This window comes from Heptranchias perlo, chromosome 2 (assembly GCF_035084215.1).
Source record: "Heptranchias perlo isolate sHepPer1 chromosome 2, sHepPer1.hap1, whole genome shotgun sequence".
NCBI lineage: Eukaryota > Metazoa > Chordata > Chondrichthyes > Hexanchiformes > Hexanchidae > Heptranchias > Heptranchias perlo.
This window is the reverse complement of record NC_090326.1, coordinates 43,472,686-43,486,969: the sequence shown is the minus strand read 5'-3', so window position 1 is coordinate 43,486,969 and position 14,284 is coordinate 43,472,686. Positions and strand designations below refer to the sequence as shown.

The 14,284-nt window shown below is 40.1% G+C and overlaps 1 protein-coding gene across 1 annotated transcript in view; it reads left to right on the top strand.

The window, feature by feature from the left end:
* prlh2 (prolactin releasing hormone 2) overlaps positions 1–14,284 on the top strand; it is a 140,819-nt gene that overhangs the window by 110,255 nt on the left and 16,280 nt on the right. The window contains exon 3 of the mRNA XM_067997620.1: positions 12,801–13,052. Coding sequence (XP_067853721.1) covers positions 12,929–13,052 — 124 coding nt within the window. The 5' untranslated portion in view covers positions 12,801–12,928. The remainder of the gene's footprint in view (positions 1–12,800; positions 13,053–14,284) is intronic.

Here is a 14,284-nt window from a genome sequence, read left to right as displayed (position 1 = left end):
GAGACTGGAAGTTCTTTGTTGAGACTGGAAGTTCTTTGTTGAGACTGAGAGTTCTTTGTTGAGACTGAGAGTTCTTTGTTGAGACTGGGAGTTCTTTGTTGAGACTGGAAGTTCTTTGTTGAGACTGAGAGTTCTTTGTTGAGACTGGAAGTTCTTTGTTGAGACTGAGAGTTCTTTGTTGAGACTGAGAGTTCTTTGTTGAGACTGGAAGTTCTTTGTTGAGACTGAGAGTTCTTTGTTGAAACTGAGAGTTCTTTGTTGAGACTGAGAGTTCTTTGTTGAGACTGAGAGTTCTTTGTTGAGACTGAGAGTTCTTTGTTGAGACTGAGAGTTCTTTGTTGAGACTGAGAGTTCTTTGTTGAGACTGGAAGTTCTTTGTTGAGACTGAGAGTTCTTTGTTGTTACTGAGAGTTCTTTGTTGATACTGGAAGTTCTTTGTTGAGACTGGACGTTCTTTGTTGAGACTGAGAATTCTTTGTTGAGACTGAGAGTTCTTTGTTGAGACTGAGAGTTCTTTGTTGAGACTGGAAGTTCTTTGTTGAGACTGGAAGTTCTTTGTTGAGACTGGAAGTTCTTTGTTGAGACTGGACGTTCTTTGTTGAGACTGACAGTTCTTTGTTGAGACTGAGAGTTCTTTGTTGAGACTGGGAGTTCTTTGTTGAGACTGGGAGTTCTTTGTTGAGACTGGGAGTTCTTTGTTGAGACTGGAAGTTCTTTGTTGAGACTGAGAGTTCTTTGCTGAGCGTGAGAGTTCTTTTTTGAGACTGGAAGTTCTTTGTTGAGACTGGGAGTTCTTTGTTGAGACTCGAAGTTCTTTGTTGAGACTGAGATTTCTTTGTTGAGACTGAGAGTTCTTTGTTGAGACTGGGAGTTCTTTGTTGAGACTGAGAATTCTTTGTTGAGATTGGACGTTCTTTGTTGAGACGGAGAGTTCCTTGTTGAGACGGAGAGTTCTTTGTTGAGACTGGAAGTTCTTTGTTGAGACTGAGAGTTCTTTGTTGAGATTGGAAGTTCTTTGTTGAGACTGAGAGTTCTTTGTTGAGATTGGAAGTTCTTTGTTGAGACTGAGAGTTCTTTGTTGAGACTGAGAGTTCTTTGTTGAGACTGGAAGTTCTTTGTTGAGACTGAGAGTTCTTTGTTGAGACTGTAAGTTCTTTGTTGAGACTGGAAGTTCTTTGTAGAGACTGAGAGTTCTTTGTTGAGATTGGAAGTTCTTTGTTGAGACTGAGAGTTCTTTGTTGAGATTGGAAGTTCTTTGTTGAGACTGAGAGTTCTTTGTTGAGACTGAGAGTTCTTTGTTGAGACTGGAAGTTCTTTGTTGAGACTGAGAGTTCTTTGTTGAGACTGAGAGTTCTTTGTTGAGACTGGAAGTTCTTTGTTGAGACTGAGAGTTCTTTGTTGAGATTGGAAGTTCTTTGTTGAAACTGAGAGTTCTTTGTTGAGATTGGAAGTTCTTTGTTGAGACTGAGAGTTCTTTGTTGAGATTGGAAGTTCTTTGTTGAGACTGAGAGTTCTTTGTTGAGACTGAGAGTTCTTTGTTGAGACTGGGAGTTCTTTGTTGAGACTGAGAGTTTTTTGTTGAGACTGGAAGTTCTTTGTTGAGACTGAGAGTTCTTTGTTGAGACTGAGAGTTCTTTGTTGAGACTGAGTGTTCTTTGTTGAGACTGAGTTCTTTGTTGAGACTGGGAGTTCTTTGTTGAGACTGGAGGTTCTTTGTTGAGACTGAGAGTTCTTTGTTGAGACTGGGAGTTCTTTGTTGAGACTGGAAGTTCTTTGTTGAGACTGAGAGTTCTTTGTTGAGACTGAGAGTTCTTTGTTGAGACTGAGAGTTCTTTGTTGAGACTGGAAGTTCTTTGTTGAGACTGAGAGTTCTTTGTTGAGACTGAGAGTTCTTTGTTGAGACTGGAAGTTCTTTGTCGAGACTGAGAGTTCTTTGTTGAGACTGAGAGTTCTTTGTTGAGACTGGAAGTTCTTTGTTGAGACTGGAAGTTCTTTGTTGAGACTGGAAGTTCTTTGTTGAGACTGGAAGTTCTTTGTTGAGACTGAGAGTTCTTTGTTGAGACTGGAAGTTCTTTGTTGAGACTGAGAGTTCTTTGTTGAGACTGAGAGTTCTTTGTTGAAACTGAGAGTTCTTTGTTGAGACTGAGAGTTCTTTGTTGAGACTGGAAGTTCTGTGTTGAGACTGAGATTTCTTTGTTGAGACTGGGAGTTCTTTGTTGAGACTGGAAGTTCTTTGTTGAGACTGAGAGTTCTTTGTTGAGACAGAGTTCTTTGTTGAGACTGGGAGTTCTTTGTTGAGACTGAGAATTCTTTGTTGAGATTGGACGTTCTTTGTTGAGACTGAGAGTTCTTTGTTGAGACTGGGAGTTCTTTGTTGAGACTCGAAGTTCTTTGTTGAGACTGAGATTTCTTTGTTGAGACTGAGAGTTCTTTGTTGAGACTGGGAGTTCTTTGTTGAGACTGGAAGTTCTTTGTTGAGACTGAGAGTTCTTTGTTGAGACAGAGTTCTTTGTTGAGACTGGGAGTTCTTTGTTGAGACTGAGAATTCTTTGTTGAGATTGGACGTTCTTTATTGAGACTGAGAGTTCTTTGTTGAGACGGAGATTTCTTTGTTGAGACTGGAAGTTCTTTGTTGAGACTGAGAGTTCTTTGTTGAGATTGGAAGTTCTTTGTTGAGACTGAGAGTTCTTTGTTGAGATTGGAAGTTCTTTGTTGAGACTGAGAGTTCTTTGTTGAGACTGAGAGTTCTTTGTTGAGATTGGAAGTTCTTTGTTGAGACTGAGAGTTCTTTGTTGAGATTGGAAGTTCTTTGTTGAGACTGAGAGTTCTTTGTTGAGACTGAGAGTTCTTTGTTGAGATTGGAAGTTCTTTGTTGAGACTGAGAGTTCTTTGTTGAGACTGAGAGTTCTTTGTTGAGATTGGAAGTTCTTTGTTGAGACTGAGAGTTCTTTGTTGAGATTGGAAGTTCTTTGTTGAGACTGAGAGTTCTTTGTTGAGACTGAGAGTTCTTTGTTGAGACTGGAAGTTCTTTGTTGAGACTGAGAGTTCTTTGTTGAGACTGGAAGTTCTTTGTTGAGACTGGAAGTTCTTTGTTGAGACTGAGAGTTCTTTGTTGAGACTGAGAGTTCTTTGTTGAGACTGGAAGTTCTTTGTTGAGACTGGGAGTTCTTTGTTGAGACTGAGAATTCTTTGTTGAGATTGGACGTTCTTTGTTGAGACTGAGAGTTCTTTGTTGAGACGGAGAGTTCTTTGTTGAGACTGGAAGTTCTTTGTTGAGACTGAGAGTTCTTTGTTGAGATTGGAAGTTCTTTGTTGAGACTGAGAGTTCTTTGTTGAGATTGGAAGTTCTTTGTTGAAACTGAGAGTTCTTTGTTGAGATTGGAAGTTCTTTGTTGAGACTGAGAGTTCTTTGTTGAGATTGGAAGTTCTTTGTTGAGACTGAGAGTTCTTTGTTGAGACTGAGAGTTCTTTGTTGAGACTGGGAGTTCTTTGTTGAGACTGAGAGTTTTTTGTTGAGACTGGAAGTTCTTTGTTGAGACTGAGAGTTCTTTGTTGAGACTGAGAGTTCTTTGTTGAGACTGAGTGTTCTTTGTTTCGACTGAGTTCTTTGTTGAGACTGGGAGTTCTTTGTTGAGACTGGAAGTTCTTTGTTGAGACTGAGAGTTCTTTGTCGAGACTGGGAGTTCTTTGTTGAGACTGGAAGTTCTTTGTTGAGACTGAGAGTTCTTTGTTGAGACTGAGAGTTCTTTGTTGAGACTGAGAGTTCTTTGTTGAGACTGGAAGTTCTTTGTTGAGACTGAGAGTTCTTTGTTGAGACTGGAAGTTCTTTGTCGAGACTGAGAGTTCTTTGTTGAGACTGAGAGTTCTTTGTTGAGACTGGAAGTTGTTTGATGAGACTGGAAGTTCTTTGTTGAGACTGGAAGTTCTTTGTTGAGACTGGAAGTTCTTTGTTGAGACTGAGAGTTCTTTGTTGAGACTGGAAGTTCTTTGTTGAGACTGAGATTTCTTTGTTGAGACTGAGAGTTCTTTGTTGAAACTGAGAGTTCTTTGTTGAGACTGAGAGTTCTTTGTTGAGACTGGAAGTTCTGTGTTGAGACTGAGATTTCTTTGTTGAGACTGGAAGTTCTTTGTTGAGACTGGAAGTTCTTTGTTGAGACTGGGAGTTCATTGTTGAGACTGGGAGTTCTTTGTTGAGACTGGAAGTTCTTTGTTGAGACTGGAAGTTCTTTGTTGACACTGGGAGTTCTTTGTTGAGACTGGGAGTTCTTTGTTGAGACTGAGAGTTCTTTGTTGAGACTGGAAGTTCTTTGTTGAGACTGGGAGCTCTTTGTTGAAACTGAGAGTTCTTTGTTGAAACTGAGAGTTCTTTGTTGATACTGAGAGTTCTTTGTTGATACTGAAAGTTCTTTGTTGAGACTGAGAGTTCTTTGTTGAGACTGAGAGTTCTTTGTTGAGACTGAGAGTTCTTTGTTGAGACTGGAAGTTCTTTGTTGAGACTGAGAGTTCTTTGTTGAGACTGGAAGTTCTTTGTCGAGACTGAGAGTTCTTTGTTGAGACTGAGAGTTCTTTGTTGAGACTGGAAGTTGTTTGTTGAGACTGGAAGTTCTTTGTTGAGACTGGAAGTTCTTTGTTGAGACTGGAAGTTCTTTGTTGAGACTGAGAGTTCTTTGTTGAGACTGGAAGTTCTTTGTTGAGACTGAGATTTCTTTGTTGAGACTGAGAGTTCTTTGTTGAAACTGAGAGTTCTTTGTTGAGACTGAGAGTTCTTTGTTGAGACTGGAAGTTCTGTGTTGAGACTGAGATTTCTTTGTTGAGACTGGAAGTTCTTTGTTGAGACTGGAAGTTCTTTGTTGAGACTGGGAGTTCATTGTTGAGACTGGGAGTTCTTTGTTGAGACTGGAAGTTCTTTGTTGAGACTGGAAGTTCTTTGTTGACACTGGGAGTTCTTTGTTGAGACTGGGAGTTCTTTGTTGAGACTGAGAGTTCTTTGTTGAGACTGGAAGTTCTTTGTTGATACTGGGAGTTCTTTGTTGAAACTGAGAGTTCTTTGTTGAAACTGAGAGTTCTTTGTTGATACTGAGAGTTCTTTGTTGATACTGAAAGTTCTTTGTTGAGACTGAGTTCTTTGTTGAGACTGGGAGTTCTTTGTTGAGACTGGAAGTTCTTTGTTGAGACTGAGAGTTCTTTGTAGAGACTGGGAGTTCTTTGTTGAGACTGGAAGTTCTTTGTTGAGACTGAGAGTTCTTTGTTGAGACTGAGAGTTCTTTGTTGAGACTGAGAGTTCTTTGTTGAGACTGGAAGTTCTTTGTTGAGACTGAGAGTTCTTTGTTGAGACTGGAAGTTCTTTGTCGAGACTGAGAGTTCTTTGTTGAGACTGAGAGTTCTTTGTTGAGACTGGAAGTTGTTTGTTGAGACTGGAAGTTCTTTGTTGAGACTGGAAGTTCTTTGTTGAGACTGGAAGTTCTTTGTTGAGACTGGGAGTTCTTTGTTGAGACTGGAAGTTCTTTGTTGAGACAGAGTTCTTTGTTGAGACTGGGAGTTCTTTGTTGAGACTGAGAATTCTTTGTTGAGATTGGACGTTCTTTGTTGAGACTGAGAGTTCTTTGTTGAGACTGGGAGTTCTTTGTTGAGACTCGAAGTTCTTTGTTGAAACTGAGAGTTCTTTGTTGAGACTGGAAGTTCTGTGTTGAGACTGAGATTTCTTTGTTGAGACTGGAAGTTCTTTGTTGAGACTGGAAGTTCTTTGTTGAGACTGGAAGTTCTTTGTTGAGACTGGAAGTTCTTTGTTGACACTGGGAGTTCTTTGTTGAGACTGGGAGTTCTTTGTTGAGACTGAGAGTTCTTTGTTGAGACTGGAAGTTCTTTGTTGAGACTGGGAGTTCTTTGTTGAAACTGAGAGTTCTTTGTTGAAACTGAGAGTTCTTTGTTGATACTGAGAGTTCTTTGTTGATACTGAAAGCTCTTTGTTGAGACTGGACGTTCTTTGTTGAGACTGAGAATTCATTGTTGAGACTGAGAGTTCTTTGTTGAGACTGAGAGTTCTTTGTTGAGACTGGAAGTTCTTTGTTGAGACTGGAAGTTCTTTGTTGAGACTGGACGTTCTTTGTTGAGACTGACAGTTCTTTGTTGAGACTGAGAGTTCTTTGTTGAGACTGGGAGTTCTTTGTTGAGACTGGGAGTTCTTTGTTGAGACTGGGAGTTCTTTGTTGAGACTGGAAGTTCTTTGTTGAGACTGAGAGTTCTTTGCTGAGCGTGAGAGTTCTTTTTTGAGACTGGAAGTTCTTTGTTGAGACTGGGAGTTCTTTGTTGAGACTCGAAGTTCTTTGTTGAGACTGAGATTTCTTTGTTGAGACTGAGAGTTCTTTGTTGAGACTGGGAGTTCTTTGTTGAGACTGGAAGTTCTTTGTTGAGACTGAGAGTTCTTTGTTGAGACAGAGTTCTTTGTTGAGACTGGGAGTTCTTTGTTGAGACTGAGAATTCTTTGTTGAGATTGGACGTTCTTTGTTGAGACTGAGAGTTCTTTGTTGAGACGGAGAGTTCTTTGTTGAGACTGGAAGTTCTTTGTTGAGACTGAGAGTTCTTTGTTGAGATTGGAAGTTCTTTGTTGAGACTGAGAGTTCTTTGTTGAGATTGGAAGTTCTTTGTTGAGACTGAGAGTTCTTTGTTGAGACTGAGAGTTCTTTGTTGAGACTGGAAGTTCTTTGTTGAGACTGAGAGTTCTTTGTTGAGATTGGAAGTTCTTTGTTGAAACTGAGAGTTCTTTGTTGAGATTGGAAGTTCTTTGTTGAGACTGAGAGTTCTTTGTTGAGATTGGAAGTTCTTTGTTGAGACTGAGAGTTCTTTGTTGAGACTGAGAGTTCTTTGTTGAGACTGGGAGTTCCTTGTTGAGACTGAGAGTTTTTTGTTGAGACTGGAAGTTCTTTGTTGAGACTGAGAGTTCTTTGTTGAGACTGAGAGTTCTTTGTTGAGACTGAGTGTTCTTTGTTGAGACTGAGTTCTTTGTTGAGACTGGGAGTTCTTTGTTGAGACTGGAAGTTCTTTGTTGAGACTGAGAGTTCTTTGTAGAGACTGGGAGTTCTTTGTTGAGACTGGAAGTTCTTTGTTGAGACTGAGAGTTCTTTGTTGAGACTGAGAGTTCTTTGTTGAGACTGAGAGTTCTTTGTTGAGACTGGAAGTTCTTTGTTGAGACTGAGAGTTCTTTGTTGAGACTGGAAGTTCTTTGTCGAGACTGAGAGTTCTTTGTTGAGACTGAGAGTTCTTTGTTGAGACTGGAAGTTCTTTGTTGAGACTGGAAGTTCTTTGTTGAGACTGGAAGTTCTTTGTTGAGACTGAGAGTTCTTTGTTGAGACTGGAAGTTCTTTGTTGAGACTGAGAGTTCTTTGTTGAGACTGAGAGTTCTTTGTTGAAACTGAGAGTTCTTTGTTGAGACTGAGAGTTCTTTGTTGAGACTGGGAGTTCTTTGTTGAAACTGAGAGTTCTTTGTTGAAACTGAGAGTTCTTTGTTGAGACTGGAAGTTCTTTGTTGAGACTGAGTTCTTTGTTGAGACTGGAAGTTCTTTGTTGAGACTGGAAGTTCTTTGTTGACACTGGAAGTTCTTTGTTGACACTGGAAGTTCTTTGTTGAGACTGGAAGTTCTTTGTCGATACTGGAAGTTCTTTGTCGAGACTGAGAGTTCTTTGTCGAGACTGAGAGTTCTTTGTTGAGACTGAGAGTTCTTTGTTGAGACTGGACGTTCTTTGTCGAGACTGAGAGTTCTTTGTTGAGACTGAGAGTTCATTGTTGAGACTGAGAGTTCTTTGTTGAGATTGGAAGTTCTTTGTTGAGACTGAGAGTTCTTTGTTGAGACTGAGAGTTCTTTGTTGAGACTGAGAGTTCTTTGTTGAGACTGGAAGTTCTTTGTTGAGACTGAGAGTTCTTTGTTGAGACTGGAAGTTCATTGTTGAGACTGGAAGTTCTTTGTTGAGACTGAGAGTTCTTTGTTGAGACTGGAAGTTCTTTGTTGAGACAGAAGTTCTTTGTTGAAACTGAGAGTTCTTTGTTGAGACTGAGAGTTCTTTGTTGAGACTGGAAGTTCTTTGTTGAGACTGGAAGTTCTTTGTTGAGACTGGAAGTTCTTTGTTGAGACTGAGAGTTCTTTGTTGAGACTGAGAGTTCATTGTTGAGACTGGAAGTTCTTTGTTGAGACTGAGAGTTCTTTGTTGAGACTGGAAGTTCTTTGTCGAGACTGAGAGTTCTTTGTTGAGACTGAGAGTTCTTTGTTGAGACTGGAAGTTCTTTGTTGAGACTGGAAGTTCTTTGTTGAGACTGGAAGTTCTTTGTTGAGACTGGACGTTCTTTGTTGAGACTGAGAGTTCTTTGTTGAGAGTGAGAGTTCTTTGTTGAGACTGGGAGTTCATTGTTGAGACTGGAAGTTCTTTGTTGATACTGGAAGTTCTTTGTTGAGACTGGACGTTCTTTGTTGAGACTGGACGTTCTTTGTTGAGACTGAGAGTTCTTTGTTGAGACTGAGAGTTCTTTGTTGAGACTGAGAGTTCTTTGTTGAGACTGGGAGTTCTTTGTTGAGACTGAGAGTTCTTTGTTGAGACTGGACGTTCTTTGTTGAGACTGGACGTTCTTTGTTGACAGTGAGAGTTCTTTGTTGATACTGGAAGTTCTTTGTTGAGACTGGACGTTCTTTGTTGGGACTGAGAGTTCTTTGTTGAGACTGAGAGTTCTTTGTTGAGACTGGGAGTTCTTGTATTGAGACTGGACGTTCTTTGTTGAGACTGAGAGTTCTTTGTTGAGACTGAGAGTTCTTTGTTGAGACTGAGAGTTCTTTGTTGAGACTGAGAGTTCTTTGTTGAGACTGAGAGTTCTTTGTTGAGACTGAGAGTTCTTTGTTGAGACTGAGAGTTCTTTGTTGATACTGGAAGTTCTTTGTTGAGACTGAGAGTTCTTTGTTGAGACTGAGAGTTCTTTGTTGAGACTGAGAGTTCTTTGTTGAGACTGAGAGTTCTTTGTTGAGACTGAGAGTTCTTTGTTGAGACTGGAAGTTCTTTGTTGAGACTGAGAGTTCTTTGTTGATACTGAGAGTTCTTTGTTGATACTGGAAGTTCTTTGTTGAGACTGGACGTTCTTTGTTGAGACTGAGAATTCTTTGTTGAGACTGAGAGTTCTTTGTTGAGACTGAGAGTTCTTTGTTGAGACTGGAAGTTCTTTGTTGAGACTGGAAGTTCTTTTTGAGACTGGAAGTTCTTTGTTGAGACTGGACGTTCTTTGTTGAGACTGGAAGTTCTTTGTTGAGACTGAGAGTTCTTTGTTGAGACTGAGAGTTCTTTGTTGAGACTGGAAGTTCTTTGTTGAGACTGGAAGTTCTTTGTTGAGACTGAGAGTTCTTTGTTGAGACTGGGAGTTCTTTGTTGAGACTGGGAATTCTTTGTTGAGACTGGGAGTTCTTTGTTGAGACTGGAAGTTCTTTGTTGAGACTGAGAGTTCTTTGCTGAGCGTGAGAGTTCTTTTTTGAGACTGGAAGTTCTTTGTTGAGACTGGGAGTTCTTTGTTGAGACTCGAAGTTCTTTGTTGAGACTGAGATTTCTTTGTTGAGACTGAGAGTTCTTTGTTGAGACTGGGAGTTCTTTGTTGAGACTGGAAGTTCTTTGTTGAGACTGAGAGTTCTTTGTTGAGACAGAGTTCTTTGTTGAGACTGGGAGTTCTTTGTTGAGACTGAGAATTCTTTGTTGAGATTGGACGTTCTTTGTTGAGACTGAGAGTTCTTTGTTGAGACGGAGAGTTCTTTGTTGAGACTGGAAGTTCTTTGTTGAGACTGAGAGTTCTTTGTTGAGATTGGAAGTTCTTTGTTGAGACTGAGAGTTCTTTGTTGAGATTGGAAGTTCTTTGTTGAGACTGAGAGTTCTTTGTTGAGACTGAGAGTTCTTTGTTGAGACTGGAAGTTCTTTGTTGAGACTGAGAGTTCTTTGTTGAGACTGGAAGTTCTTTGTTGAGACTGGAAGTTCTTTGTTGAGACTGGAAGTTCTTTGTTGAGACTGAGAGTTCTTTGTTGAGATTGGAAGTTCTTTGTTGAGACTGAGAGTTCTTTTTTGAGATTGGAAGTTCTTTGTTGAGACTGAGAGTTCTTTGTTGAGACTGAGAGTTCTTTGTTGAGACTGGAAGTTCTTTGTTGAGACTGAGAGTTCTTTGTTGAGACTGAGAGTTCTTTGTTGAGACTGGAAGTTCTTTGTTGAGACTGAGAGTTCTTTGTTGAGATTGGAAGTTCTTTGTTGAGACTGAGAGTTCTTTGTTGAGATTGGAAGTTCTTTGTTGAGACTGAGAGTTCTTTGTTGAGACTGAGAGTTCTTTGTTGAGACTGGAAGTTCTTTGTTGAGACTGGGAGTTCTTTGTTGAGACTGGAAGTTCTTTGTTGAGACTGAGAGTTCTTTGTTGATACTGGAAGTTCTTTGTTGAGACTGGACGTTCTTTGTTGAGACTGAGAGTTCTTTGTTGAGACTGGAAGTTCTTTGTTGAGACTGGAAGTTCTTTGTTGAGACTGAGTTCTTTGTTGAGACTGAGCGTTCTTTGTTGAGACTGAGTTCTTTGTTGAGACTGAGAGTTCTTTGTTGAGACTGGAAGTTCTTTGTTGAGACTGAGAGTTCTTTGTTGAGACTGGAAGTTCTTTGTTTAGACTGAGAGTTCTTTGTTGAGACTGGAAGTTCTTTGTTGAGACTGAGAGTTCTTTGTTGAGACTGGAAGTTCTTTGTTGAGACTGGAAGTTCTTTGTTGAGACTGGAAGTTCTTTGTTGAGACTGGACGTTCTTTGTTGAGACTGAGAGTTCTTTGTTGAGACTGGAAGTTCTTTGTTGAGACTGGAAGTTCTTTGTTGAGACTGAGTTCTTTGTTGAGACTGAGCGTTCTTTGTTGAGACTGAGTTCTTTGTTGAGACTGAGAGTTCTTTGTTGAGACTGGAAGTTCTTTGTTGAGACTGAGAGTTCTTTGTTGAGACTGGAAGTTCTTTGTTGAGACTGGAAGTTCTTTGTTGAGACTGAGAGTTCTTTGTTGAGACTGGAAGTTCTTTGTTGAGACTGAGAGTTCTTTGTTGAGACTGGAAGTTCTTTGTTGAGACTGAGAGTTCTTTGTTGAGACTGAGAGTTCTTTGTTGAGACTGGAAGTTCTTTGTTGAGACTGAGAGTTCTTTGTTGAGACTGAGAGTTCATTGTTGAGACTGGAAGTTCTTTGTTGAGACTGAGAGTTCTTTGTTGAGACTGGAAGTTCTTTGTTGAGACTGGAAGTTCTTTGTTGAGACTGAGAGTTCTTTGTTGAGACTGGAAGTTCTTTGTTGAGACTGGAAGTTCTTTGTTGAGACTGGAAGTTCTTGTATTGAGACAGTTTTAGGAAAACTTTGGAGCCACTCAAACTGACAAGATCAGGATGGCGGGTGCAATTGATGTATTCCAGAAGACATCTGAGGAGGAGGAAAATCACCATCTGTGTTGTTATGCAATGCAGCAATAGCACAACGTTAAACCAAACAAAAATCAGTTGTAACCTTTTTACTTGTGTAATAGGTGGACATAGGTAATATTTGACACTGTCGTTTTTAATCCCTATTTGTGAATGGATGAGAATCAGAGACAGCGAGAACGAAGGACGGAGCAAGAAGAGAAAAAAGATGCACTCAAAACAATCATAAGGGTAACACCATTCAATGAAACAAGAGAAATCAAAGATCCTGAACAAACTGAATAAAAAGAAATGCTTAGGTAAAAGAAAGACTTGCATTTATGTAACGCCTTTCACGACCTCAGGACGTCCCAAAGCACTTTACAGCCAATGAATTACTTTTTGAATTGTAGTCACTGTTGTAATGTAGGAAATGGGGCAGGCAATTTGCAAACAGCAAGGTCCCACAAGCAGCAATGTGATAATGACCAGAAAATCTGTTTTTTAGTGTTGTTGGTTAAGGGATAAATATTGGCCAGACACCGGGGAGATCTCCCCTGCTCTTCTTTGAAATAGTGCCATGGGATCTTTTACATCCATCTGAGAGAGCAGACGGGGCCGCAGTTTAACATCTCAGCCGAAAGACAGCACCTCCAACAGTGCAGCACTCCCTCAGTAGTGCAATGGAGTGTCAGGCTAGATTTTGTTCTCAAGTCACTGGAGTGGGAATTGAACCCACAACCTTCCGACTCAAAGGAGAGTGCTACCAACCGAGTCATGGCTGAAAGGTAAATAAAGGATGTTATGATCTGGAACGTACTGCCTGAAAGGGTGGTGGAAGCAGATTCAGTAGTAACTTTCAAAAGGAAATTGGATAAATACTTGAAAAGGAAAAAATTGCAGGAGTGTGGATAAAGAGCAGGGGAATGGGACTCATTGTATAGCTCTTTCAAAGAGCCAGCATAGGCACAATGGGCCAAATGGCCTCCTTCTGTGCTGGAGGATTCTATAATTCTATATTACATCATTTGGCATAAGTAACATAAATGTTAAAGTAGGGTTAGATACTTGAACACTTGGAGTATATTTATTAAGTTAATTATCATTAGAGTCACACATTCACTGTCTTTCATTCTCTTCCCTTCATTTCTGGCGTTCTTTCCTCCAGCTCTCCCCCTCCTTTCAGTTATCCAATTATTCCTGGTGAATGCTGGTTTAGTGTATATATTTTCTCCAAACTTAGATGAGTTAGAAAGTTAGAAAAATCAATATTGATCAATAGCAGTGTCATTGGATTTACGCCAGATCTACCTTCAACACTCCTACTTACAGATCATTAACTGATGTCTTCTTTTCCTTTGAATTTGTTTTTTTTTTCTAAAAACAGTTCTTCGTCTTTCTCTTCGCGCTTCACCTGTCAACCGTGAACTGATAAAGCGTCGCAGTACGTGTCACAAGTGAAAGGCTTCAGTCTCACTAAGTAACCTGTAATTGCGCTCAGTGGAAATTTCAAGCATGCAACTGACGTACGTTATCAACCCACTTGAGCCGATTTCAGCTATAAAAGATCCCAGCACAACCCCGCATGGACTTCTTGCTCCAACATACCTTCCCTTCTACAGTGCCAGTGTGGAGGACGGTGAGTGCGCAGTAATAACTTGTATCTTTCTTGGTAATGTCGGACTTGGGTAGTTTTGACATAGCTGTTGGGCTCTAAATAGCAATCAACAGATGCAATGGATAAATCGATTTGTCTTGATCCATTTATCTGTCAGTCAATCCTGCCTGACATCGAATGTAAATTGTATTCTTGATGCCATCCTTTCTGTTCTCCAGCTTTGTCTGTTTACTTGTTCCAAATGTCTATCCTCCCATTCCATTTTCTGCCCGTTTCCCCATGACATTTCTTCCCGCTGTAATTTGGACACAAGGTTTTGTTTATCTGTGTTTTACTCGTATTCCAATGTACAGTATTGCCATCGAGGGTTCGGATCAGCGCATTTGCACCACCAAGCTAGTTTTCTTTAAAGAAAAAAAGTAACATCGGTCCAGAAGTATTTTATCGATCTGTTTTTTGATAGAGTGCTGTAAATTCACCTTTTTTGGTGATCCACTTCATGCATTGTCCACCAAGAACTAGCGAAATGTGTTCGACTCCTTGTTGACCCGGGTATGCTCCATTCAGAATTATTTTAAGTCGTTGTTATTTACCATCTCAGTCCAGACTTTATCAGTCTATTCATAAACACCGATACCCGGGGTATCGATCACTTTACCGATTATTCCCATAGTTACTATTGAAATAGTGTAGTTTCGTTTTCTAAACATGTGGATTGCTGTTCAATTGAAATAAAAGTACGCAGAGGATTTGAACTTTTACCTTGCACTACCGTAGTGATCATTGGGGAAACCTTTGTCTCCCCGGGGAATGGAAAGCTGGCGAATTCAGATTTTATGTAGAGAAGACTAAATTCGAATTACAGTCTGACTTTTTTAGAGATGTGCTTGACAATTTCACCAACTCACTGCCGGAGCCGGTGACTTTGTACATCTGGAGCCAGTTTAGAAACGGCAGGACGGACAAAAAAGGGGGTGTGTTATAAAAACCGGACTAATAATATAATAAACGATTACTTTTTGGGAGGTGAGTGGTGATATTTAAGGAGGAGGCGTTACGCTTTTCGAGATTACAAGCTAGTCTCAGGAAATAGGTTTACTTGGAGTTTACCAAACCATAAGACGGTGCGAGTTATAAACAGTAACAGCAGCTTTGCAACAGTTATCAATCACTATAGGAAGTACTATTATCGATACGAGTTTTATCGATCAGTATTGGCAGTCGCTTAGAAAGTATCAGGGCCAGTATCCATT